At 54.5% G+C, this 24147-nt stretch overlaps 10 protein-coding genes across 10 annotated transcripts; 4 read left to right on the top strand and 6 right to left on the bottom strand.

Annotated features, from left to right (window-relative positions):
* Positions 1 to 53: 53 nt before the first annotated feature.
* On the bottom strand, positions 54 to 1701 carry SETTUDRAFT_31205 (uncharacterized protein; the record flags this gene model as incomplete). Its single annotated transcript, XM_008026845.1, has 2 exons — positions 54 to 1122; positions 1184 to 1701. 2 exons carry the CDS (start codon positions 1699 to 1701, stop codon positions 54 to 56), a joined length of 1587 nt encoding a protein of 528 aa, XP_008025036.1.
* A 794-nt stretch (positions 1702 to 2495) lies between these two features.
* On the top strand, positions 2496 to 3597 carry SETTUDRAFT_163021 (uncharacterized protein). The gene is made up of 2 exons (XM_008027270.1): positions 2496 to 2924; positions 2990 to 3597. Exons 1-2 carry the CDS (start codon positions 2674 to 2676, stop codon positions 3432 to 3434), a joined length of 696 nt encoding a protein of 231 aa, XP_008025461.1. The 5' UTR covers positions 2496 to 2673; the 3' UTR covers positions 3435 to 3597.
* Positions 3598 to 3758: 161 nt separating this feature from the next.
* On the bottom strand, positions 3759 to 4783 carry SETTUDRAFT_163020 (uncharacterized protein). Its single transcript, XM_008027269.1, has one exon. The coding sequence runs from the start codon at positions 4771 to 4773 to the stop codon at positions 3829 to 3831; it is 945 nt and encodes a 314-aa protein (XP_008025460.1). The 5' UTR covers positions 4774 to 4783; the 3' UTR covers positions 3759 to 3828.
* A 1032-nt stretch (positions 4784 to 5815) lies between these two features.
* SETTUDRAFT_135291 (uncharacterized protein) lies at positions 5816 to 7175 on the bottom strand (the record flags this gene model as incomplete). Its single annotated transcript, XM_008027268.1, has 3 exons — positions 5816 to 6054; positions 6108 to 6871; positions 6922 to 7175. 3 exons carry the CDS (start codon positions 7173 to 7175, stop codon positions 5816 to 5818), a joined length of 1257 nt encoding a protein of 418 aa, XP_008025459.1.
* A 2493-nt stretch (positions 7176 to 9668) lies between these two features.
* SETTUDRAFT_153664 (uncharacterized protein) lies at positions 9669 to 11217 on the top strand (the record flags this gene model as incomplete). Its single annotated transcript, XM_008027267.1, has 6 exons — positions 9669 to 9852; positions 9906 to 9928; positions 10003 to 10231; positions 10293 to 10392; positions 10449 to 10721; positions 10776 to 11217. 6 exons carry the CDS (start codon positions 9669 to 9671, stop codon positions 11215 to 11217), a joined length of 1251 nt encoding a protein of 416 aa, XP_008025458.1.
* Positions 11218 to 11422: 205 nt separating this feature from the next.
* Positions 11423 to 12670, bottom strand: SETTUDRAFT_163019 (uncharacterized protein). Its single transcript, XM_008027266.1, has 2 exons — positions 12475 to 12670; positions 11423 to 12421 (listed from the first exon to the last, which is right to left on the bottom strand). The coding sequence occupies exons 1-2, from the start codon at positions 12523 to 12525 to the stop codon at positions 11663 to 11665; spliced, it is 810 nt and encodes a 269-aa protein (XP_008025457.1). The 5' UTR covers positions 12526 to 12670; the 3' UTR covers positions 11423 to 11662.
* Positions 12671 to 13103: 433 nt separating this feature from the next.
* Positions 13104 to 14585, top strand: SETTUDRAFT_135288 (uncharacterized protein; the record flags this gene model as incomplete). The annotated part of the gene is made up of 2 exons (XM_008027265.1): positions 13104 to 13554; positions 13606 to 14585. 2 exons carry the CDS (start codon positions 13104 to 13106, stop codon positions 14583 to 14585), a joined length of 1431 nt encoding a protein of 476 aa, XP_008025456.1.
* An 832-nt stretch (positions 14586 to 15417) lies between these two features.
* On the bottom strand, positions 15418 to 16052 carry SETTUDRAFT_87755 (uncharacterized protein; the record flags this gene model as incomplete). The annotated part of the gene is made up of 2 exons (XM_008027264.1): positions 15418 to 15764; positions 15842 to 16052. The coding sequence occupies 2 exons, from the start codon at positions 16050 to 16052 to the stop codon at positions 15418 to 15420; spliced, it is 558 nt and encodes a 185-aa protein (XP_008025455.1).
* A 621-nt stretch (positions 16053 to 16673) lies between these two features.
* On the top strand, positions 16674 to 17920 carry SETTUDRAFT_135283 (uncharacterized protein). The gene is made up of 3 exons (XM_008027263.1): positions 16674 to 16787; positions 16849 to 17525; positions 17581 to 17920. The coding sequence occupies exons 1-3, from the start codon at positions 16753 to 16755 to the stop codon at positions 17607 to 17609; spliced, it is 741 nt and encodes a 246-aa protein (XP_008025454.1). The 5' UTR covers positions 16674 to 16752; the 3' UTR covers positions 17610 to 17920.
* A 27-nt stretch (positions 17921 to 17947) lies between these two features.
* On the bottom strand, positions 17948 to 23943 carry SETTUDRAFT_135279 (uncharacterized protein; the record flags this gene model as incomplete). Its single annotated transcript, XM_008027262.1, has 3 exons — positions 17948 to 18409; positions 18458 to 23319; positions 23373 to 23943. 3 exons carry the CDS (start codon positions 23941 to 23943, stop codon positions 18353 to 18355), a joined length of 5490 nt encoding a protein of 1829 aa, XP_008025453.1. The 3' UTR covers positions 17948 to 18352.
* Between the last annotated feature and the right edge of the window lie 204 nt (positions 23944 to 24147).

Raw genomic sequence — 24147 nt, 5'->3', positions numbered from 1 at the left:
GTAGCTCTAAGTCTACATTACATCCAACAAGCTCAGATTTGTGCAAGTAATTGTCATGCCATTTCATCCGTCATGCCTGCCAGCACTCCAGCACCGACAATGCCACCGTCTTTAGCTTCCTTGAGCGTGACTTGCTTGGCCGAATTTGCGAAAGAGCCTTCTTCCACCAGGATATCGATCCACTGCTGACATGTTTGCAGCCATTTTGGATATTGCGATATCGTGCCGCCAGCATAGGCTATGACCAACTCCTCAATTTCCCGCTTGCCCTTGGTGTGGGCGCCATTGCCATTACTAGGAGATTTTGCGCCATCGAGCGAAATCTCACCCACACAGTTTAGCAACCCCACACATGCAGCAGCGACTAGGGCCGAGGATCGCTGCTGAACGGCCTCGGCGATATCCCGGATCATCTCTACCCTGTCTACCGTCCAGAATGGATCTTCAGCATCATTTGGTTCCGGATACCTGCTCTCGAGCTCCTGTTGCACGATGCGGCCCCCTTTTCTTGCGATGACTTCTGACAGAAACCGAGTTGGTAGGGTATTCCTAGCTAGCAGCGACGATGGGATCTGGACGCCTTCCTCTCTGGAGACGACATCGACGAATATCAGGCGCACAATCTCGCCAAGATATCGCCCAGAGGTCATGTATTCAAACGGCTGGAAGCCTGGTGCATCGCTATTAGCATCAAGTGTCATATCCCAGGGCGTCTTGATGTTGAGATCAACCAAGGGTTTGTCGGTGCCGCGTATTGTCCATTCAGTGTTGATAACCACAGTATCGACCGCGTCAGGATTGGCCAAAGCGCTCTTTTTGGCGGGATGTAGGCGCTCCAGCTTCATGGGGACTGTTGCATTGGTTCCAGTACCGACAATCAATCCCATTGCGACACGGCTATGGGGCGAGGCCTTGACTGCGTAGGCAAGAGACGCAAACGTCGCTACCGTATCGTTGGTGATGGCAGCAACTCGTATCCTCGGCAATGGCGCCTGATTGTGCTCAGAGACGCGGCAGTGCCGTGCGTACCCAGCAAGAAGCATCTTGCCCAGGTTCAAGTCTGAGGTAATGGCGAAGCCTTTGCCCATTGGCAGCAGAGTCGCTTCTGAGATACGAGTTTGGCTAGCAAGGATGTTAGCGTAGCAGGGGGGGGTGTGGTATGGAATTGACCGGACAGACTCACGCCATTGGAAAGCTAAAGGTAATACCAAGCAGGATCTCGTCTCCAAGAGGCGACGTGACACGTTTACTATTCCTCTCTTCTTTGAGAGCGCTCTGTACCACCTCGGCAATGCAGTCGCCAATCCAGGCAAAAAGGTCCTCGGCCTGGTCCATTTTCAGATGATCCCCAATTGGCCAGTTCTTGTCATGGCTCCTGTTGATCTGAGCAAAGACATTGTCCCCCACGGTGCTGCTCCGCTGACGCTCGGTATCCGCAGGGCCATCTGGCTCTCCGATTAGCTCAACGAAGCCAACTCTTAGATTGGTGCCACCGACATCGATGCTCAGGAATCTGCCCTTCTCTTTTCCGGTCGGCAAGGCCGTGACGGGGGTGGCGAGGAAGTGCTCTGTCGAGGTCCTGGCAAGATCGCTGTATGTAGCCGAGAAGCGGCGGGCCAGGTCGAGCAAAGTGGCAGGATTGATGAAGCCAGTAAAGGCCTCAATGGGCTCTGGTGCGTCAGGCAGATTAGTTGACGCCATTTTGAGTTTGTGCTAGGTGCAGGAACGCGAGACTGGCAATGCAGGGCTGCACGCATGGACCATGGAAATATAACAATGACGGGCCAAGTCGAGGAAGAGAAGAGGGCGGCCGCCTAGCGGGAGCCGAGCAAGAAAGCAGGAGGCTATGTCTAAACGTGGGGGTATTAGAATGGGAGCAAGTGAAGTGACCCGTTCATGGTGAGCGAGCGTAAGAAGCAAAAACAAACGGCAGCAGGGTAGGGCCGGGGGGCTTGGGTTCGCGTCCGCGTCCAGTCAAGGGAGGATGACAGGCGATGGATGTGCGGGAGTGAATGGCGGGATGCGAGTGAGCAGCGCAGCCCCTCCGAGTTTCGGGCTTAGTATGTCGCGGCCAAAACAGCCGCCGCCGCCGCCACGGCCAAATGTTTCGCCGCCGTCGTTGCCGCCGCCGTCGCCGCTTTCCACGTGCCCTCCGCGCCGACTCGCCACGTGACAGCCGCCCGTTGCCATGCATGCACTACACATGTCTGTGTCGACTACATACTACATACACATACATGCTACGCCTACGCCCATTATCCAGTCCATGCAGCCGTCTCGCCGTCGCGTTGCCCTGGCCACACAATCCATAATAGCCGGATACACGCCCGCCCGGGATCCGCCGCTCCACTCTAGTTGGCCGCGCTATTGAGAAGCCCCGAACGCCTATCAGCCCCGTCACTACCACCCAATCCGACTACCTACACCCATTACACTGCAACCCCCCAACATCATCCAAGCCTGTTACCTCTCCAGCTTCAGCCTAGCCAGCCCGGCCCAGCCCAGCCCAGCCCGTCCTCTAGATTGCATCCCTCGCCCCCCGCATCGACAAACACCCCAGGTCCCTACATAAAGCCCGCATCGGCCCCGATGCCGTCGCCTACAATGCAAGAGAAAGCGCCACTCCTCCCGGACACCCGCGAGGTTGCAGATGCAACCAGCGCTGACGACACCATGGCCCTGCGCAGGTCCCACAGCAAGAGCCGCTTCCATGCGGCCATGGTAGTCTTGCTCGTCAGCCTGTTCTGGCTCGCCAGTACGTGGACCTGCGCCGACCACCATGAAGAGGCCGATACAAAGGTGCCCATGGACGTGCACATCATGTCGAAATGCCCCGACGCGCGTGACTGTATGAACAAACTAGTGCTGCCCGTCATGGCAAATGTGTCAGACAAGATCGACTTTAGACTGAGCATGATTGGCACGTATGTCGCATCCCCCCCGCCCATGCAATCCATCAATGCCATGGCGATGCTGACAACCCAAGCAGGCTAACAGAAGACGACGGCGTCCTGTGCAAACACGGCCAAACCGAGTGCCTCGGCGACATCGTCATGCTGTGCGCAGCGTCCTCGTACCCCGACCCCAAACTCCATCTCGGATTCACAAACTGCCTCATCACCGACTATCCCGAGATACCTGCCCGCTCGCTGATTGAGGACTGCGCGCTAGAGCATGGCCTCGATTTCGACGTCCTGAACGACTGCATGAGCAAGGAAAACGGCGCATACGGCATGGGACTGCTCCGCGACAGCGCTCAGCATAGCAGTGATGTGGGCGTGACGACGAGCTGCACCATCAGGCTCGACGACAAAGTGCGATGTGTAGCGGATGATGGTCACTTCAAGGACTGCGAGGGCGGAGACAAGCCCGAAGACCTGATCCGCGACATCGAGAGGCTATACAAAGAGGCCCAGGGATGGACGTATTCCTAAGAACAATAACTGGTCCATGATGTATAACCCCCCCTTTTTTTCTTTTTTTCGTGTTACCACACACAAAGGCGTTGTTTGAAGGCTTTTCTGCAGGCGTCCAAGAAAACTTGATACCCAATCTACCAGGCGTATTGTGCATATCCAACAGACACATACGCATACCATCCCAACCACGCATGCAGAGTGAGAAACACGAACAACTCCTCGTTGACTTTTTTTTTTAAAAATGTTGAATTTCACCCAGCCTGCCATGCAAGACACAGACGTGAGGACCAAATGCAAAGTTTGAGGAAACAAAATATAAAAAAAACGCCTTGCTAAATACACACATACACACAATGGCCTTTCCCACGAACCCCCTTTCGTTCGGGGTCTATGCCAAACAAAAACCCCCCTATTGAAACTCGCCAAACTCGCCATCGTCAAAGCCTAGATCCTCAGCCGTAGGTTTCGACGGCGGCAAGCTCGCAGCGTCAAAGTTCTGCCTGCTCCGCCTCCGCTCCTCCTTGACGCTCTTTGCGCTGGGCGGCGGGGGCAAGAAGGCGCCTCCTGGGCCGGGCGGCGGCTTTATACTAAACAGGGCATCTTGATCGCTCTTGCGGCCCTCCTCTTCGGTCTTCTTGTCGTTCTCATGGCTGCGGGAGCGGCGGCCCTTGAGGCCGCCGAGGTTAATGGATATTGTTTCTCCAGCCTTGAGGCTGAAGTCGCGCTTTGCGGCGTCGGCGCCAACCATGGCGTTATTGGATGTGGCGTGAGCGCCGCCGTGCTTGGAGGAGGAGTAGGAGGAGCGCGCGCCCGATGCCGCGCCCGATGCACTGCCATGTTGCGAGTCAAAGCCCAGCACGCGGCGGGCGTCTTGCAGGGCAATGGAGAAATCAAAGGCCTCGCTGCGCTCCTCGAAGCCCATGCCCAGCACGGCCTTGCGGCCCTCGCCTACGACGGTGATGGCGAAGAAGCGGCTGCTGTCGAGCGCTTGCTCCACCGTCCGCTCGCTCGTGTACGGCGCGGCGGCAAACAAATCGCCCGTCTTGGCGTCTTCGAGGAGTATCGTCGTCGTGACTTTTTCGTCCTCGTCGTCGTTGTTGTTGTTGTTGTTGTTGTTGTTGTTGTTGCTGTTGCCTGATTTCTCGCTCGCACTCGGTATCGACGTCTCGACCACGCGTAACCGCGCAGTGAAGATCTGGAGCTGGTTGTTGTTGGCGGTCCATGTCGACGCTTGGTATCCTTTTGTCGTGGTCGCGGGCGGGATCTGGTAGATGTGCACTTTGGGCGCGAGGTACAGGATGCGCTGGATTGCCGTCGCGGGCAGAGGCGCGCCGGTTATAGGGTCGACGTTCATGGTAGCGAATAGCGGGTGTGGGTGGGGACCGGCAGAATCGGGGGAGGCGAGTTGGGAAAGAGGGTTATGTTGTTTAGTTTTTTTTTCTCGAAATATGTTTCAAAGTCTCTTTATGGTAAATGGGCGAGTAATCTGGCGTTTCTGGATAGTAGCGGATTGCGATAGCGATATCGATGGTGCCCAAGTTAAGACTCGTAATGGGACTTCTTTTTTTTCTGCGCCGCCGCCCCTTAAAAAAGGGACCCTGGAAATGGATGGGCTTGTCGCGGCGGGGACTAGGTATATCTTAGTGGGGTAGCGTAGCGTAGGGCAGGTAAGCTTTCTCTCCCAAAATCGCCGCCCAACTTGCTGCTGTTGCTGCTGCTGCTGCTGCTGCCGCTGCTGTTGCTACTACTATTACTGGGTGTACTATGCCCGCCAACTATGACGAGCAGGCGTTCTCCAAGGGAAAAGAGAAGGAAAGGCCGGCCAATAATCTGCGCAATCTCACTGGCAAGGTTCGAGGGCGGTGGCTGGAAATCTCACCAGGAATCTTAGAAAACGGGGGGAAGGGGGGGGGGCGTGTGTCTGAGGGATTGGTGCACATGATTCTCTTTTTTTCTGGCCCTGCTGCTCTTCTTTTCATCCTCCAGCGGTGATGCGTTGGCACTGCAGGGTCTCCGCGCCTTTTGCATGGAGAAACCCCGCCCATTCATATTCGTTGCCCACAGTATGCAGCCTGGGTATGGTGACCGCTTAGCGCTGCGGGACATTGTCGAATCGTCGCTTCGAAGCGCTCCATCAGATCGTTCTAGCTTCACTTTTCGCCCTTACACGATAAATTTACCATATTCGTGTCGTCAGGCAGCTTTGGGGAAAGTCCGCCGGTCCCATGGCTGTGGGTAGAGGCCTGTTACAGCGTCCGTTACTGGTGGATTCACACACCCGTCGCTTGGAGATGCTTGTCTGTTTTGGCATTGTGCTTCAGCAGCAATCCATTGTCTACTAAAAATTATCTACGTGAATGGTGCAAGAGCTTTTCTGGGACGGTATGCGTCTACGTCTAAATGTATGTGTAACAGAATGGTCCGCCCATGGTGCTCATGGCGTCACCAATGGTGATGTCCTGGGGATAAGCGTAGCCAAGCGTCATCTTGTCGGTGAGCTTGGACGCAGGCGCAGTGGGGTCCGAAATCACAGTAGTTCCGTAGATAGCGCTGGTGCGCTCTGAGGGGTTCATGTTTTGCCACGTCCACCAAACACGATCAATCTGGCCGTGGTGGAAGAAGAAATATGGGTCGCCTGTTGTGCGTTAGTCGGTGCCATCAATCTAATCATAGAACACGAAAACATACCAGGAGACGTGAAAAAGTCGGAGCCGGGGTCGCCGCCCACAGTGAAGTGGCCGGCTGTGTGCACACCCATAAAGTTGTTGTCGAAAGCCGGGTCGCCGCCCTGCATCTGAGACCAGAAAGTCTTCATGTCCGGGCTGTTAAGCAGCTTGACCACCATCTCATCGTTGGTCCATTGGCTGGATGTCCAAGATGAAATGTCTCGTTTCAGACAGCGGGGGTTGTGTCCAAGGCCCACGTTAGGGTCCATGAAGTCCGAAATGGGGTTAGGAGGCGTGCAGAGCGAGTCGGTGAAGACGGGCCCAAGGTTGACGGACCAGTCCTTGAAAGGGCCAGAGGTCACGCAACCTCCACCCTTGCCTTTGGGGATCTTGATTTTAGGCTCTGCATTGGTGGGGATGCCATAAAAGGTCTGGTTGGTGCATCCAAGAACACCGTTGCCGCCCAGCGACGTAGCAGAGCCGTCAAAAGTAGGGCTCTTCATGGGATCGTCGGCCCATCGTGCCCAATTGTAGTATGGCTGGAAGCCCTTGTAGCCACACTCATTTCGCAGCGTCTGCTCGTATGCCCAGGTGAAATAGCGGTGCCACGCAAGGAAGTTTCCAGTGTTGTGGATGGCGAATGTCTGCTTGATATGGGTAGCAACGAAATCATCATAGCGGTTCTGACACCCAGGGCAATCAGACTTGGGTGTCTTTGGAGGCAGCTTGGTCATGCATTGAACAGCCTTGACATAGCTGCTCTTCTCTGAGCCGGTGAAGGTGGCCCTGGATTTGTTAGCTTCCAGTATTAGGCACCTGGCTAAATAAGTACGTACCACTCCTTACGAACAACAATGTTCAAGGGGTTACACTTCTTGAACTGGTCGCCCTTTTGTGTAGCCTGGTAGATCTGCTGGTTGATGCCAGCAATCCCAGCATACACATCAGCCTGGAGGATCTTTCCTCCGAGAACGTTCGGCAAGACATTCTGTCTCTTGTCAAATGGCACGGCCGGAGAAGCGTCTTCAAATGCGGGAATGGCGCTGGCTAGTGTCGCAGGTGCAAGCCAGAGGAGTGCAGCTGTGCGCATGATTGTGTTTCAAACTGGTTAGAGCTGAAAAGTCGAAGGATGAAGACAAATAAACGACTGGTGCCACCGACACTTTTGAATACGGCTCCGGACGAAAGGCTGACACGAGCCAGGAATTAGCGACGAGAACAAAGCTTGACAATGCCCTGGCTAGAGATGCAAAGTTACATGAGCCCTTCAAATACTACCACGCCGCAATACCAACATTCCCTTCATCTAGTCTAATCAAGGGATAGAGGTACCGACAACACGCATTCGGACCTGATTTCGGACCCAGAAACTCGGTTTGTTGATTCCGCATATGCGTCGAGTCAGTGGCGACGGCCCTCGAGCACATGGCAGACTATGAGTTCATTCGCCAACCTTCCGTAAACGTTGGAAATAGTTCAGAAATCCGCCTAGTCCATCTTCTAACCTGTCACTATCACCGAAGTGGATTTCAAATTCCGAATTTGCCTCGCAGGATTCAAAGGGGGCGCTTCTAAACCCCGAGGCACGTGGATTCGCACGAGTCTCGCCCCATTCCCAGCTGAAAAATAGACCCCAGGGCACGTCTGACGCCCACGCCTGCAAATGAAGGTAGGATGCATTAGCAGATTCTGGAACCCTCGGTTACGGGTTTATGAAGAAATAAGGTCATGGATAGGCCAGGACTACTCGGGGCTCCTCAGAGGCGGCGGCACAGGACGAACTCCGAGCCGTGTGGCGGCTCAAGCTCCACACATCCATGCAATATGGCATTCATTCTCTTCTGAGTGATTTTGAGAATCGGAGCCTGGGGTCAGCGAGTATCGGTTTGATAGACTGCATGTACCCAGATCCTGCACGCCAGATATTGGTTGGCCTGTCACTGCCAGTCGATTGGACCATGGGATAAGCAGACTGGAGAGTAAGCTGGTTTATCCGGGCGCATCATGCGAGTTAGGTGGGTGTTATGAGCCAGCTGCTTCTTGCATATAGTCCGATAGACGCGGGGCGAAGACACTAATGCGTCTTGTGAGGAGCTTGACAGACGGCCCATATATCTTGACGCTGGGCCGGGCCTCTATGCATTGGGAAAGGCTCGACCGAGATGCTGTGTACGGCGAGGATTGGGGGCGATGAACGGGAGGGGGGAAGAGGGCATGGCGGCCCGCCTAGGCACGTCGTGTGGTGTGTGGTGTGTGGTGTGTGGATTTTGAACGTGTAGCGTGGCCGGACCAATTGCCGGAAGGCGGATAATTCGACGCGCCGATCCACTCCGCGGAAGCCGTCTCCACTTGCCTAGCTCGCCTTGCCCGTTAGCGCCCCGTGATTTTGCGACTACACTCCCTGGCCCCTCCGTTCATCTCACCAGCGGCGAGCCCACGGCGCGCCCAGCAGAATTCCGGACATTACTGGATACATGCCACCATCCAGGTGGAGTCGCTCTCCTGTGTGCTGCAGCGACAGTCGTGCCAGAACCCACGGCGTTGGCAACGCGCAACCCGCCCGAACTCGGCAAGGAAATGCTGGACGCACCTCTGTATGGATACCCAACTGCGTTGCCTGTGGCCAGCGGATAAAACAAACAGCCTGGCAACAAGGGACATGGAGACAGCCTTTCCCTGCTGCAACTGGCCGAGGCATGTCTTCGACGAGAGTGCTTCTCGCCGACCAACGTGCAAAGTCCGTCTCATCCCCGTGCGTAAGTCTTCAGTCTCGACTTCCGTCCTTCGAGAGGCCGCATGAAAATATGCGGAAAGGGGAAACCGTTGCGAGATTCTGCTCTTTGCTCAGTACGATCGTGTCTATCTTTCTGGCCGACGCTGCTTAAATGCAGGGTGACAGCACCTGCATCGCTTCTGGGTTCGCATGCGACCGCCGTCCTCCAATTCTGTCTTTCAGTGTTGGTACTGGTCATTCGACATCGGGACACTCCGGCATCGTCATTGCAACGATACCCTTGAGCAGCCAACGGCCAGGATCGATCGTAATGGCGATGCAAGGTACGATCGTAATGGCGATGCAAGGTACGGCAGTGTTCCAGACAGCAGCCTGTGCACACGCACACAAACAACACCGCGGCTTTGCGTCTCTCTCAAGCGGGGGGAGACGAGAATGGCTTGCATCTTGATTCTCCATGTGTAACAACTAAGCCACGAGCCAGTGGAGTCAGGACGAGACTTCCCAATCCTACCACCACTTGCAAACATGATTGGACACTAAGTCCGCCACTCCGGGTGTTCCCAAGTTACGCTACCCTGCCGAGCCGTTCTGTCGTCATTAAAATCATGTGCCGTGCATACACGAAGGAAGTAATATTGAACCGGACCAATACTGACCACGATGCGGTTGTTTACTTTACAGTAGTCGGCCATCTTTACACGCTGCATGTGCCTGCCTGCTACTTTCAAGAACCCTGGCATGAGACACCTTTAAGCAATGCCCTGAACTATAGAGTCCACAATTCCCCAGAATCCAGTCTTTCGGTTACCGCGCTACTCTACAAGCTACGAGTCTACGCTTTTCAACATGGCATACCGTCTTCTTGTTGCTAGACAAGAATCGGGGCCCCCACCGTCACCAGAGTACATGGCAGAGAATCAAGGACCGAATTTGATGGCAGTGGAGGGACCCCTATTCGCTTTGTCTACTACTGCAGTGCTTTTGCGGTTCTATGTCAGGGTTTTCATGTTGAAAACGTTTGGCTGGGATGGTATGTGGCCTTACTGCTCACCAAACCGAATATTACTGACGTACCGACAACAGATCTCATGATGTTGATTGCAGTGGTATGTCTATGTTTTCTACAAACCACTAATAGGGGTTTACGAGATGAATCCACCGCCAAGCTGACACTATGCAGGCCATAAGCACGACAACCTTGGGACTGTTCTTAACCGTCATCGACCTTGGCCTGGGGAGGCACGTCGAAGCCTTTCCCCCCGAGAACATTTTCCCCTTCTTCATGTATATGTACTTTTACTCGATCCTCATCATCTCCGCGTATAGCTTCATCAAACTGTCAATCTGTCTCTTCCTGCTGCGATTGGCAGATCGAACGAAATGGCGGCCGTTTCTGATTGGCATGCTGGGTAAGCGGACATTACATCAAGACCTTGCATGTGGTGCAACGCAGGCTGACCTCAGACCCAGTGTTTCTTGTTGTATTCACGATTGGCTCAACATTTGCAATCATCTTCCAGTGCATCCCCGTGCGAGCCGGGTGGGACTTCAACTTGCGTCCACCGACTGGGTTTGTACCACCACAAGCTTCGAGGCCGCTCTTTGCAATGACTGACACAGGTACAGAGACGCCAAGTGTTATGACCCAACAATCTTCAAGAACGTCGGAGTTTTCAACTCTTCGGTCAACATCGCAACGGACCTGATATTCGCCCTCATCCCCATTCCCATGGTCTGGAAGCTCCAAGTCACGCTACGAACACGCATTGGCCTCGCAGCTATTCTCAGCCTCGGTCTGTTCGCCTCTGGCGTGGCCATCTACAAGACACCGATGCAGGCCAATTTCTTCAAGGTCAAAGATTGGTCAGGCGATGGCTCGTGGTATTACATCTGGCAGCAGTAAGTCTGGCCATACATAATCATTTGAAGACTGGAGACTGATGCGTACACCAGGGTCGAAATGCACGTAGGCATCATCGCCGCTTGCCTCCCAACCATGAAACCTCTCCTGTCAAACGTCTTCGGACAAGTACGCTCCATGGCCACTAGGGGCCGAACAACAGGCTCCAACGGTATCAACAGCACCCCTTTTCGCTCCAACGGCTACGTGAAACAAAATGAATCCAGTACGGGCAACAGCTATGCAATGAAAAACATGAGCGAGGCCAGCCAGTCGACAGGACGCGACCCGTATGACGAAGACGCGGTCTTAGGCAAGGACATGTCGTATACCGTCGAAGCTGGACGGGGCAAAACCGACTTTCGCAGATCGATAATTGGGGGCCGACAAAGCGACGACAGCATCTTGAGCTACGAGGGAGGGTGTGGGCCCAGGAGGCCCATTCCGAGGGGAATGGCGATTGTCCGAACAACCGAGGTGGATATCCGTCGATGAGAGAGAGGGATGGTAACGATTTCTGCTAGTTTTCTTTGTTACTTTTCCTATGTTTTATGTCTGCTGTGCAGCGCGAGATATCCCCCCTTTGATTAGCGTGGTTTATTGCGTTTGCTTTGTGTGAGAAATTTAGGTATGTGTTCTCTCGGTTGTCTAAGAATAGGAAGAAAGTCATGAGCAACCGGAATTGTCATTTCTATTGTCTATCGTGTAGTCGTGTCTAATCGTCTTGGAGGTGTCATTGAGACTTTCCATGTATAGCATTCAGATGCAAAATGGCGGGGTGGCTCCCGCCCACGCACGCCGCAGCCACTACTGCGAGCCCTTGCGGAGTAATCCATGACGGAAAGGAGCCGTGGCCAAATGTAAGGGTTTGCTGCGCCGCAGCATAGATACCCTGTGACAGCGAGGACCCATCCTCGCTTGTCTAATCACCCAGTCCCATCTATTTCTTGAGGCCAGCCTCGCCACTCTTGAACGCCTCGTACCCTTCCTTGGCAGCCGCCTGGACAGTCGTTTTGCCCTCAACGATGCTCTTGCACTTGCTCAAGATGTTGTTCCAGTCCTCGAAGACGGTAAAGGGGACATCTTCGCGCGCGCAGTAGCTGATGAGGTCGTGGCCCTTCTTGGCGAAGAGCAGGTCTGTTTCGCGGGCAGCCGACAAGTCTGAGACGCCGTCGCCAGCGTAGAACATGGTTGGGCGCACGCCCTCGGGGAGCGACGAGTACTTGCGCAGTTCAATTGACTTGTCGTGGCCAAAGCCAGAGTCGGGGTGCTTGAACAGAATCTGCCATCCGCCCTCCTCGTTGATGCTCTTGCCCTCGCGCGGCCCGACATTGTTACCAAGGACCTGCATCTTGCTTGCGCTGGGGCCGACGAGCTTCTCCAGCAGCGCTCTGATGATGGGCTCCATGCCGGAACTCAGGACAACGACAGGAATGTTGTTCTCAAGGGACCACTCGAAGAAGGCCTTGAAGCCCGGGTCCAGCTTGATGTTGTCGACAAGGTACTGGATGCATTGGTCGTATGGCTTCGTAACGCTGTCCATCATGTCGCGGAACGAGTCGCGGAAGGTGATTTCGTTGTTGAGACAGGCCAGGTTGCCTGCGCGGCGCTTCTCGCGGCCATAGCCAATGTTGTCCGTCATGAAGTCATTCGAGTCTTGGAGCGTGATTGTGCCGTCAAAGTCGGTGAAGAAGATGAACTGGGCGACATGTCAGATACATGGCTTGACGGGTTTAAGAGAATGCTTATTACCTTAGGGTCGCTCTTCATGGCGGGCAGCTCAGCCAAATCAATGGAACCCATGGCGGACGTGTAGAGGAGGTGGATGTCTTGGAGAAGGTGCAGGAAACGACAGACGGGGGCTGTTCCTTTGAATGTCGAATGAATGAATCAATCCGTCACAGTCCCTAGAAAAGCTAGAGGGGGCACTAGGGAAACCCTGAACCGGCATGCCGTTGGCGTTAATAACGAGGGACGCCTATCGGGCCAGTGATCGTCATGTCGCACCCCACGCCTCTTGGCACGTCACAGTGCTTCGGAGGTCCGCAGCCCGGAGGTGCTTTTTCGTCATTCGTCGCCTGCCAGCTGCCCTCTGCATGTGAAGGGAAGAGGCAAGAATGAGGCCACTGCTTCAGCATGCTTCACGTTCGCTTATTGCTAGCAATCTAGCTCCTTCATTGCGTCTTTTCGCCCGCCGCACCCGGGGCACGTCGTCGCCATGTCGGACGTGCCAGCATCGCGAAGCTTCTGGGCCAGCGAGGTGGCATGGAAGCCTGCAATTGAGCCCCAATGCAGCTGAAATAGGGCCCCGACACACCTTTTCGAGCTCAGCGAGATGGAGAGAAGAAGAAAAACCACCAAAGCATCCCGATGCCATTGCAATGCCCCCGCCCGCAGCAGAGTCGCAGCCGATACCCCAACCGCCGCGTAGTATTTCCGCAACCCCGCCATCACCAGAAGACCAGGAACGCCTACAGAGAAGGCTGGATGCATTGCTGGAAGATCAAAAGGCCATCAAGAGAGCAGCAGAGAACTCGGTCGCGGCCCTGAAGCAACCGCCAGCTACTGTAGCTCCCAAACCTCCCCCACCTGAGCCGGAGCCGGAGCCGGAGCCACCGAAGAAGGACGAGCCAAAGGATGACATAGCCCGCGTGCCTGATGAACAACTTCCATCACATAGAGAGAGGCAGAGATGGAGCCTTTCGAAACGTTTCTCGGATGCCATGGACGAGCTGCTGCCGAAGCTTGCCGTCGTGACGCAAAAGGTCAACACATACACGGGAACAGACTATTCGGGCGTCGAAGCTCTGCGGAGAGAAATCAAAGATCAGGGTATGTCATTGCCATGATGTGATCTAAGAAACAGCGCTGACCTTGCCATAGAAAAGCTCGTAAAGTCCCGCCGAGCAGCCATTGATTCTGCCAAACAAGTCCTCGATACCGCGCTAGCCCACCAGGCCAGCTCCCAGAAAGAAGTCGTCGCCCTGCTTGAACGAAAACACTCGTGGTCAAATGGCGATCTGGAACGCTACATGGCTCTCATCCGATCCGAGCACCTCAATGACCAGGCTGTCCGCGAAGCCAAGGATGCCGTTGCAAATGCCGAGAATGCTTTGGAGGATGCGAGGGCTCAGCTGGAAAAGAGAGAGCGTGCACAGTACCACGAAGAACAAATCTGGAGCGATACCATCCGTAGGAATAGCACCTGGGTTACCTTTGGCCTGATGGGAGTCAACATCTTCTTGCTGCTGCTTAGCCTGGCAATCCTGGAACCTTGGAGGAGAAGGCGGATGGTCCGGGAAATCAAGAATGCGCTCGAGGCTCAGCAGAAGATTGCCACGGAAACCGCTGCTGCTTCGGCTACTGCCGTAGCGACTATTCCCGCAAGCCAAGGACTCGCAGCCATGGACAGGGAAATTGACAGGGCCCTTGAACAAATCGAGGTCCCTGCGACGAACGCTTCTCCCGCTGAAGTCGAAGAAATCGTCGAAGAGTCGCCCACACAAGGCACTCAGATGCCTGCACTCGCAGAGCCAGAATCAGTCCCCGAAGAAGTCGCCGAGGCCATCGCAGACCCTATTCCAGGCTCGACTATCCCCGAAGCCGCAAATCTCACACCAGAGGAAGCAGCACTGACGCCCGAGGAGCAAATCGTCGTGGCCCAAGAGTCCGTCCCATCTCACCACCGTCCTTACAGCAAGCTAGAGACGTGGCAGGAAAAGGCTCACTACATTGCCAATGATCTTCTCAGCGAGCGCATCATTTCCATGCGCAGAATCGACTACACGACTGCGGTGTTGCAAGGTGCTGCCGCCGGCGCTGTCATTACTGCTACGCTTATTGCCATGCTCCGACCCAATTGAGAAATTTCTGTCTCGTTTCCATTTTTCTGCGTTTTTTTTTGTGTGTGTGTGTGTGTGTGCCCACATACAGTTTTTTATGTAGAAGAGCGCATGTGTTTGCACCTTGTGTACAATAGACTCTTTACTGTGTATACCCAGGTTCTTGTGGATAAGATAATAGACAATCGATGTGTTATACCCATTCTTTGATTTTGGGCAAAGAGCTGGATGAATTGCTGTTTCATTGTGTCGCAGTGTGTGTAGTATAGTATCTAGCCACAAAGTGCTTGACTCTTTTTTTTTCCTCGGCGATATATAGTATATTGCTAGCCTCGCTTCGTAGTATTTAGACGATTTATACAACTGGCTTTGTCTTTTTCATGCTCATATTTTATCCGCGGAGCGAACATGTTGAGAGCTCGATTTCTGGTACTATCGGCTCTCCAACGCCAAATGCCGTGTGCTTTGCTTTGCTGTCTTGGTTCCTCGCGTGACATGCTGTGTTGACATGGTCCTCGAAGAGCCGTGAGATTTCCCAGGGCTCCCGTTTCTGCATGGCATGTTGGGTTCTTCCGCCCAAAAAGACCTTGTGAGGAATTATCCGTGCCATTGCTGACTCCCGGCACGCCTCGCTGATTTCCACACCATCACCTTCAGGTCGACTGGAGAACCCTCTGGCTGGGTGGATATGCCCGAATCTCGTGACGGGAGTGCGCCTGTCGAGCGGAGGCAAGAACTCCACGTCTTTGGTCGTAGTTATGCTGTTCTCCAGCCGAACAAGCAAAGCGGCAGATCTGCACCCACCCGGTATTACAGTCCAAGCATTCATATGCTGGAGTTTCTGCGTCCACACCTACTCACTCATATCCTCGCTCTCACTCCCATCATCCACAACAGCCAGCACCTGGGCCTCCGTCTTGCGCTCCTTCTCGACAGCCCTTTCCACGCTCTGCAGCATTGGTGTTTCTCCCTCGCCATCCCACGCCCGCGCTCTCCGAACGATATCCTGAGACTGGCGAATAACTTCTTCCTCAGCCTTCTTGATCGTGCCGCTGACACGCACGACGCGGATAACAACGGGGATGTTATCGAGGGGTCGCGGCAGGCGCGTCGTGTATGTGAGGGCGGCCCAGACCATTTCGTAGTGGTCGCGTGGACACCGGATGATGGCTGTGCTGGTTGAGGGGGAGTAATAATTTACTATTATCCAAAAAAGAAAAGAGAAATTAGTATCCAGCATAGCACGGAATGAATTGAAGATACACAAACACACATACCTTTTAGTCCCGACGACACCATTCCCGAGCCATAATCGCCAAACAGCTCTTCCACGCCATCGCGTATCATGCGCACAATGAAGCCCGGCTTGAGCGCATCGGGCGTGGGCGAGTGCATCTGGACAAGGTCGGGAAGCGGGGTTTTGCTCTTTGCGCTGGGCTCCGGGTACAGCAGGTTGACGACGAGGTAGCGATTTTTGACGCGGACCATGGTTTATTCAGTGCGGTGGGGTAGTGGTGGTGGGAGATAGAGAGAGAGAGAGAGGGTGGGCGTGCGCAAAGAACAATTCGAGAATACGACTAATAAGTACTTACTACGAAGTAAGCGGGTCGCGAAGGCGGTATTGGTATGGTACATATGTCTGTTCTGGGAGGTGTGACGAAAGGCGAACTTGGCGATTTCCGTGTTTCCTACCGTGCAAGACACAGTTGCTAGAAAAAAAAGAAAGTATTAAGAAAAATGAGAGAGACTGCAGCCTCGGAAACAAAGAACGAGATGCATCTCTCTCTCTCTTGCTTCATGCATTAGCGCAAGCACGCCGCAATCGCGCGCGCAACTTCCTTGGCTATGACGCACCAGGTTAGACGCAGCCAGCCCCAGCCCCAGCCCCAGGTTTAGCGGCCGCAGCAAATCGCCATGAGTTGCCCTATTACCGCACCTTGCTACATACATACTTGCAAAGCATCTGTAACCTTCTCCCCCCCAAGCCGACGACCAACCAACCAACCAACCGACCGATCCAACCCAGCATCCATAGCAACGCTTTACACACACACCCCCTCGCCCCCCTCCCTCTCCCCGGATATCTCTGCTACACACCACCCCCGCGATATCGTTGCCACCGCATTAGGGAGCTGAGACAGCAACCAACACGCAGCGGTAATACAGTAACCCAGCACACACATCCAACATGGCGTCCTCATCGTCGTCCTCGCCCCTACTCTAGTACGACATGACCCCCAAAATCACCATTACTCACCCCCCGCAACTAACCCATCTCGCGCAGCGCCTGCATCGCCCACAAGACAACGGTGCTCGCCGAGCACACAGCCTCAGCCTCATCCAACGCCTCGTCGCTCGTCTCGCTCGTGCTCCCGCGCATCACGCACGACAAATCGGCGCACAAAACCATCGACCAATCCAAATTCTTCATCCACTGCCTGGTGAAATCCAGCGCCGACTTCGCCGGCACGCACGCTTCCGCGGGGGGACTCACGTTCCTGGTGATAGCGGAGCACGAGCTGGGCCAGCGCATTCCGTTTGGCTTTCTAACGAACCTGGAGAAGAAGTTTTTCGCAGAGTTCGAGCCTGCGGCGACGGATTTCGCGGGCTTGCCGCCGTATGGATGTGCGAGTTTCAATGGCGCGCTGAAGCGCCTGATGGTGGAGCAGGGAGGTACGCAGGCCGGCCAGCAGGATGCGCTGCGGACGGCTCAGCGCGAGATTGAGGGTGTGCGTGAGATCATGACGGAGAATATCGAGAGGGTGCTTGAGCGCGGCGAGCACATGAGTGTGCTGGTGGATAAGACGGGCAGGTTGGGCGAGAATGCGCGCGATTTTCGCGTCAGGAGTCGCACCCTCAAGCGCAGGATGTGGTGGAAGAATGTCAAGCTCATGGTGCTGCTGACATTTGTCGTCATCTTCTTGCTGTACTTGTTCGTCGGCTTTGGCTGCGGATTGCCCGGTATGTCTGCCCAACGACTGGCTCGTGAAATGGACGTCCAACTGACAATCAATAGGATGGAGCCGATGTCTCGGCCATAACTAAAATGTCCCCACGACATGGTAAACGAACCATGGACTCTTCTAAAACACCAAATCACCCACTCATGTCTGCAACGGAAAATAAAGTCTTCGTTTGCGGAAGGGAAAGCAGGCGTTTACGCCCACGTCGACACGCTTCCAGGCGTGTATGCAGTATTCTTCATTAAAGTCGTTAAGGGTTGGCAAGGCGTCTGGTGTCCTTTTTCTTTTTTGCTTCTTCGTCTCCCTTGCCATCATTCCATCCCATATCGAAATCCAGCCATTCTACCAATCTACCCTTTCCCGGTTGATAACAAAAAAATAAAATAACGCCGCTCCAATGCAGATCCCTTCCGTGATGACGAGAAAAAGAAAATAGCCTTTTGACCCTTTGCCAAATATGCGCCTAGCCGTTGCCAACCAAGCTAGCTGCGCCCCACCCGAAACCCCAATCGATTCCAACAGACGATAAGAAACAAAAAAAACAAAAAAAAGTACAAATTAACTGAAATCAAACTGAAATAACTTCCCCCCTTACCCGTTGTCTAATTTATACATCATACATATACCCTTATACCGTGTTACAAAACTCCGTGGAAATGCTTTTGACTATCTATCAACAGTGTGTCTGTGTATGGTCCTGCATGTAGATTCCACAGGGAGATAGCTGTTAAAGGAAAGAAACTTTTCTTGTTCTGTTGGGATTCATGAAACCGTGAAAAAAGCAAAAAAAACGCCTGCCATGAAGTCGTACGCATTACAGTGCATCTACGGTGCCATGACCATAGCCAGCAGTGCCATGCGCGTGTACAGGCCGTATCGCATCTACAACACAATTAGCATGGGCTGTCTTATTCTTGGGTGTGGACTTACCTGTCTGAAGTATGCCGCCCTGGGGTCAAAGTCCACCTCTTCGTTAATCTCGTTGTTCCTTGGTAGCGGGTGCATGACAATCATGTTTTCCTTTGCTCCCTTCAACAACTTGTTGTCAATGACAAACGCATCCTTGACTGCCTCGTAGCTCGCCATGTCAGGGAAGCGCTCCTTTTGCACACGAGTGCAGTAGATGACATCGGAAGAAGCGACAATGTCGTCAGTCAGGTCACTCGAGACCTTGTTCAGCTGACCCCGGGCCTTGAGAGCATTGGTTACGCCCGACGGCATGTTGAGAGACTCGGGGGAGACGAGGTTAATCGTAACGTCGTAGTGAGAAAGAAGCTCGCACAGCGAGTGCACAGTGCGGCCATATTTCAGGTCGCCAACAAAAGTGATGTTGAGACCGTTGACGGTTCCAAGCTCTTCACGGATGGTGAAGATGTCAAGGAGGGCCTGAGTCGGGTGCTCGCGGCTACCATTACCAGCGTTGATGATTGGGACATCAGAGAACTTGGTGGCAATGTCGATGGACTCCTCAGATGGGTGTCGAAGCACAATGGCATCGCCGTAGCAGCCCAAAGTGCGAATGGTGTCGGCAATAGACTCGCCCTTCTGGGTAGAAGAAACTGACTCGTTGATGACGACAACCTCACCGCCAAGGCGCTTCATTGCAGCATCGAAAGAAGCAGACGTCCTAGTCGAAGGCTCACAGAACATGGTGCAAAGCACACGGCCCTTGAGGATATCGAGGCAGCCCTGTCGCTGAGTGCCCAGACGCATCTCCTGCGCAATAGTGAACAGAAGATGGAGGTCGGCTCGAGAGAATTGCTTGACAGAGGTGATGTGCTCCCGCTTGAACGGCGACCTCGCAAGGAGCTGCGTCAGAGACAGAGAGCCGTTGAGGGTTGAAAGGGCGCCAGAGGATTGATCGTGGGGGCCGGGAGCAACAGTAAAGTCCTGGAAGTCCACCTTGCTAACCTCCATATCGTAGTGGCGGGAGAGTGCCTCGATCAGCAACTTGGCGTTCTTGACGTTGGTGACCAAGGGCGTCTGGTAGTCCACGGCCATACGACGCGTCTGGTAACCCCTACTCATGTAGTTGGCAGGTCGGCGGAAGCGGTTGCTTGATGGCAGGTTGATGTACAGATCGATCAGGTTGTTCGACAAGTGCTGGGTGAGCGAGTACTCTTGCTTCTGCTCATCGTGTTCGCCGCTGGAAAGGACTTCCAAGAACTTGACGGGAATGCCGTGCTCTTGAATGTAATCGGCAGTTCCGGCGGTAGCGAAGAGGTTGTAGCCCATCTTGTGCAGGCGCTCAATTGATGGCAGCATCTCCACCTTGTCCTTGAACGAACCAATAGACAGCAAGATGTTCTTCTTTGGAAGCTTGAAGCCAGTGGCAATGAGACCCTTGATGTAGGCTTCATACTTGGTACGACCAAAGCAAGCGACCTCACCAGTGGAGGCCATCTCTACACCGAGAACGGGGTCGGCACCGGAGAGACGGGAGAAGGAGAACTGGGGAACCTTGACACCAACGTACTCTGCGGGAACGTTGGTGGGTGGGTACTCGGTGACAGGCAGACCGGCCATGGCCTTGGTAGCCATCTCAATCAGGTCCACACCCATGACCTTGGAGACGAAGGGGAAGGATCGCGAGGCGCGCACATTGCACTCGATGACCTTGATCTCGTTGTCCTTGGCAATGAACTGGATGTTGTACGGTCCGGTAATGTTGAGGGCTGCTCCGATCTTGCGAGTAGCATCCTCGATTTGCCTGACGGTCTCGGGGTCCAGATCTTGAGGAGGCAGAATCAACGTGGCATCGCCGGAGTGGACACCAGCGTTCTCAACGTGCTCGGAAATGAAGTGGCCAATCATGGTACCGTTGTTGGCGACGGCGTCCATTTCGATTTCCTTTGCGTTCTCAATGTACTTGGTGATGACAACGGGGTGTTCCTTGGACACATCGGCTGCTTGGTTCAGGTAGTTGGCCAAATCGTGCTTGGAGTAGACAGTGTTCATGGCGGCTCCGGACAAGACGTACGAAGGACGGACCAAGACAGGGTAGGACACGCGTTCGCAGAACTCGGTCGCCTCCTCAATGCTTGTCAGCTCCTTCCAGGCGGGCTGGTCGACAGAGATACGGTCAAGCATACGAGAGAACTTGTATCTGTTCTCTGCCGTGTCAATCATCTCTGGCGAGGTGCCGAGAATCTTGACGTTCATGCGGTGCAGAGGCAGGGCAATGTTGTTCGAGGTCTGGCCACCCATACTGACGACGACACCGCTCGAGTTCTCGATGGTGTAGATGTCGAGCACGGTTTCCAGCGAGATACACTCAAAGTAGAGGCGGTCGGCCTCGTCGTAATCAGTGGACACCGTCTCAGGGTTGTAGTTCAACATGACAGTCTTAAAGCCCTGTTGCCTGAGTGTGCGAATGGCGCGGACAGAGCACCAGTCGAACTCGACAGACGACCCGATACGGTACACACCAGAACCAAGCACCATGATACCCTTGTCGTTGAAGCCAATGTCATGCTCAGTGCCGTTGTATGTGAGGTAGAGGTAGTTTGTCACAGCAGGAAACTCGGCCGCGACAGTATCGATCTGCTTGACAACGGGGAAGATGCCAGCATCGACACGTACGCGACGAACAGCAAGCTCGTTGGAAGCCCAGAATTTGGCAAGCTGGCGATCAGAGAATCCAAGCTGCTTGGCCTTCTTGACCAAGGGCTTCGTGATGCTGACCGTGTCGTAGTCTGCCATCAACTTCTCAAAGTCACTAAGAGACTTGAGGCGGCTGAGGAACCACTTGTCGATCTGCGTCATTTCCCAGATCTTGTCGACGCTGTAGCCAGCCTTCATGGCGTTGGCAATAGCAAAGAGTCGCTGGTCAGAGGGCGTTTGCAGCTCCTGGTCAATCTCCATCAAAGCCGGGGTCTCGTTGAAACCAAGGTTGCTGGGATCAATCTCGCGAATCGCCTTTTGCAGGGCTTCCTCGAACGTCCGGCCAATGCTCATGACCTCTCCGACACTCTTCATAGATGAGCCGAGAAGGGTTGACACGCGGGTGAACTTCTTCAAATCCCAGCGGGGGATCTTGACTACGACGTAGTCGAGGGAAGGCTCGAAACAAGCACAAGTGGAGCGTGTGACGGAGTTGGAGATTTCGTTGAGGGGAATGTTCAAACCCAGCTTGGCGGCAACGAACGCAAGAGGGTATCCAGTAGCCTTGGAAGCAAGGGCAGATGAACGCGACAGACGAGCGTTGACCTCGATAATGCAGTATTCCTTGGAGAAGGGGTTGAGCGCATACTGAATGTTGCATTCGCCAACAACACCAAGATGACGGATGACATTGACGGCGGTCGTCCGCAGCATGTTGTAGTCGGCATCTGAAAGAGTCTGCGAAGGCGCGACGACAATAGAGTCTCCAGTGTGGATACCAAGAGGGTCAAAGTTCTCCATGTTGCAGACTGTGATGCAGTTGTCTCGGCAATCACGGACGACTTCGTACTCAATCTCCTTCCATCCCTTCATACTGCGCTCAATGAGCACCTGGGGACTGGCGGCGAAAGCCTTGTTGCAGAGGTCAAGCAGCTGTGCCTCGTTGTTTGCGAAACCAGATCCCAGTCCACCCAGAGCATAGGCTGCCCGGACAATAACTGGGAAGCCAATGTCCTTGACGGCACGCATGGCCTCTTCTACGTTGTTGGCAGATGCCGACTTGGCACACTTTTCTCCAATCTTCTCCATGCTTCGGGCAAAGAGCTCTCGGTCCTCGGTAGTGATGATGGTGTCAATGGGGGTGCCCAGAACCTTGACGCCAAGGCCTTCAAACTCATCCTTGAGTTGGATACCGACTTGGAGTGCCGTCTGGCCACCAAAGGTCACGTAGATACCGTCAGGTCGCTCTTTCTGAATGACCTTGCGGACAAAGTCTGCGTTGACTGGCAAGAAGTAGACCTTGTCGGCGAGGCCCTTTGAGGTTTGAATCGTGGCAATGTTGGGGTTGATCAAGATGGTGTAGATGCCCTCTTCCTTGAGCGCCTTGATGGCCTGGCTACCAGAGTAGTCAAACTCTCCAGCCTGTCCAATGCTCAAGCCTCCACTTCCAAGGACAAGCACCTTCTTGACGTCGACGCGCGGGGTAAGCTTTCTGTTCTCTTCGAAAGTGCCGCCAGGGAACTCGACTGGCTGCGACATGACTTGAGATGACGCCATGGCCTTTTGGATAGTGCTGATGAAGACATCGAACAGGTATTCGGTGTCGCGGGGGCCGGGTGTGTGTTCGGGGTGGAACTGCACACTGAAGTAGGGCCTCTCCTGGTGCCGGATACCTTCGTTGCTGCCATCGTTGGCATTGACGAAGAGCTCCTCCCAGCCACTGGGGAGAGTCTTGGAGTCAACCGCATATCCGTGGTTCTGCGATGTGATGTGGCACTTTCCTGTGAGCAAGCTTGTGCAAGGAATGTTGGCACCACGGTTACCAAACTTCATCTTGATGGTGCTGGCGCCGGCTGCTCGAGCGAGCAGCTGGTGGCCAAGACAGATACCGAAGATGGGTGTTCGGGCCTCGTCCATGGCGGCCTTGATGTGCTTCACGGTCGACTCCATCATGGCTGGGTCACCAGGACCGTTGGAGATGAAGAGACCATCGTAGTCCTTGCCGGCAAGCTTGGGGAAGTCGTAGTCCCAGGGCACCTGGAGGACCTCGACTCCCCTCCGCACCAGGCATCTCAATTGGTTGTATTTGAGACCAACGTCGACAGTGACGACGCGAACTGGGCGGCCAGAGGGGTGCTTGAGTGCAGTAGCGGGGTCGGGCGAGTAAAGCTTGGGCTCTTTGATGGAGACTGCAAAAGGTCAGCATGGTCGTGTGACTCGAGTAGATGTGCGGCTCACGTACCTTCAGCTACCAGGTTCTTCTTGTTGGGGTCCAGCCACTCAATCTTGTCGAAGCTGTCCCTCCAGTCTGCCTCGCCGTCGGTGAGAGGGGCAGCGGGGGCTGGTGCGGTCCTCTGCAGAAGACGGCCCAGCATGCTTCCCTCCTCGCGAATACGCTTGGTGAGGACTCGCGTGTCGACGCCTGTGATGGCGGGCACGCCCTGCTCCTTGAGCCATGTGCCCAGCGAAGACGTGGCCAGGTGGTGCGAGTACTCCTCTCCGGCGTATGTGGCGACGACCAATCCGGCAATGTGAATCTCCTTGGACTCAAAGTGGGCCGGGACGCCTTCCAGAAGGCTGTCCATGTCTTCCCTCGAGGGCACGCCATAGTTGCCGACCAGGGGGAATGTGATGACGAGGATTTGGCCTCTGTACGAGGGGTCGGTTATGGACTCGGGGTAACCGACCATGCCAGTCTGGAAGACCAGCTCACCCGAGATGCTCTTGTCAGCACCGAAGCTTTGTCCAAAGCAGACATAGCCATCTTGGAGCTCGAGAGCCAGGTTGTGGCTTTGGTCGGGCTGAGGGGCCATAATGGAGGTACAAGAGACAGCTCTAGGGCTATGGAACCCTGGTGGTGCGAGGCTGCCAGGCAATGGTTGGGGAAAGACGAAAACTTGTAGCCCCGACGCAACGAAAAAAAAAAAGTTTCGGAGGCTCAGTGCAGTAGGGAAAACCGTGAATGGGCTAGCTGCCGGGGTATGGCGGGGTTGATTGGTGAGCCCCACCTAAGCGAA

Source organism: Exserohilum turcica, assembly GCF_000359705.1.
Source record: "Exserohilum turcica Et28A unplaced genomic scaffold SETTUscaffold_2, whole genome shotgun sequence".
NCBI classification, from domain to species: domain Eukaryota; kingdom Fungi; phylum Ascomycota; class Dothideomycetes; order Pleosporales; family Pleosporaceae; genus Exserohilum; species Exserohilum turcicum.
This window is presented reverse-complemented; position numbering and strand designations above follow the sequence as displayed.

Coding starts and splice junctions, on each gene's coding strand:
- SETTUDRAFT_163021 (XM_008027270.1), top strand. CDS start 2,674: ATGGCCCTGCGCAGGTCCCACAGCAAGAGCCGCTTCCATGCGGCCATG. Junction 2,925..2,989: donor AGACTGAGCATGATTGGCAC/GTATGTCGCATC, acceptor CAACCCAAGCAG/GCTAACAGAAGACGACGGCG.
- SETTUDRAFT_163020 (XM_008027269.1), bottom strand. CDS start 4,773: ATGAACGTCGACCCTATAACCGGCGCGCCTCTGCCCGCGACGGCAATC.
- SETTUDRAFT_163019 (XM_008027266.1), bottom strand. CDS start 12,525: ATGGGTTCCATTGATTTGGCTGAGCTGCCCGCCATGAAGAGCGACCCT. Junction 12,422..12,474: donor CCATGAAGAGCGACCCTAAG/GTAATAAGCATT, acceptor CATGTCGCCCAG/TTCATCTTCTTCACCGACTT.
- SETTUDRAFT_135283 (XM_008027263.1), top strand. CDS start 16,753: ATGGCGTCCTCATCGTCGTCCTCGCCCCTACTCTA. Junction 16,788..16,848: donor TCGTCCTCGCCCCTACTCTA/GTACGACATGAC, acceptor CATCTCGCGCAG/CGCCTGCATCGCCCACAAGA. Junction 17,526..17,580: donor CTTTGGCTGCGGATTGCCCG/GTATGTCTGCCC, acceptor GACAATCAATAG/GATGGAGCCGATGTCTCGGC.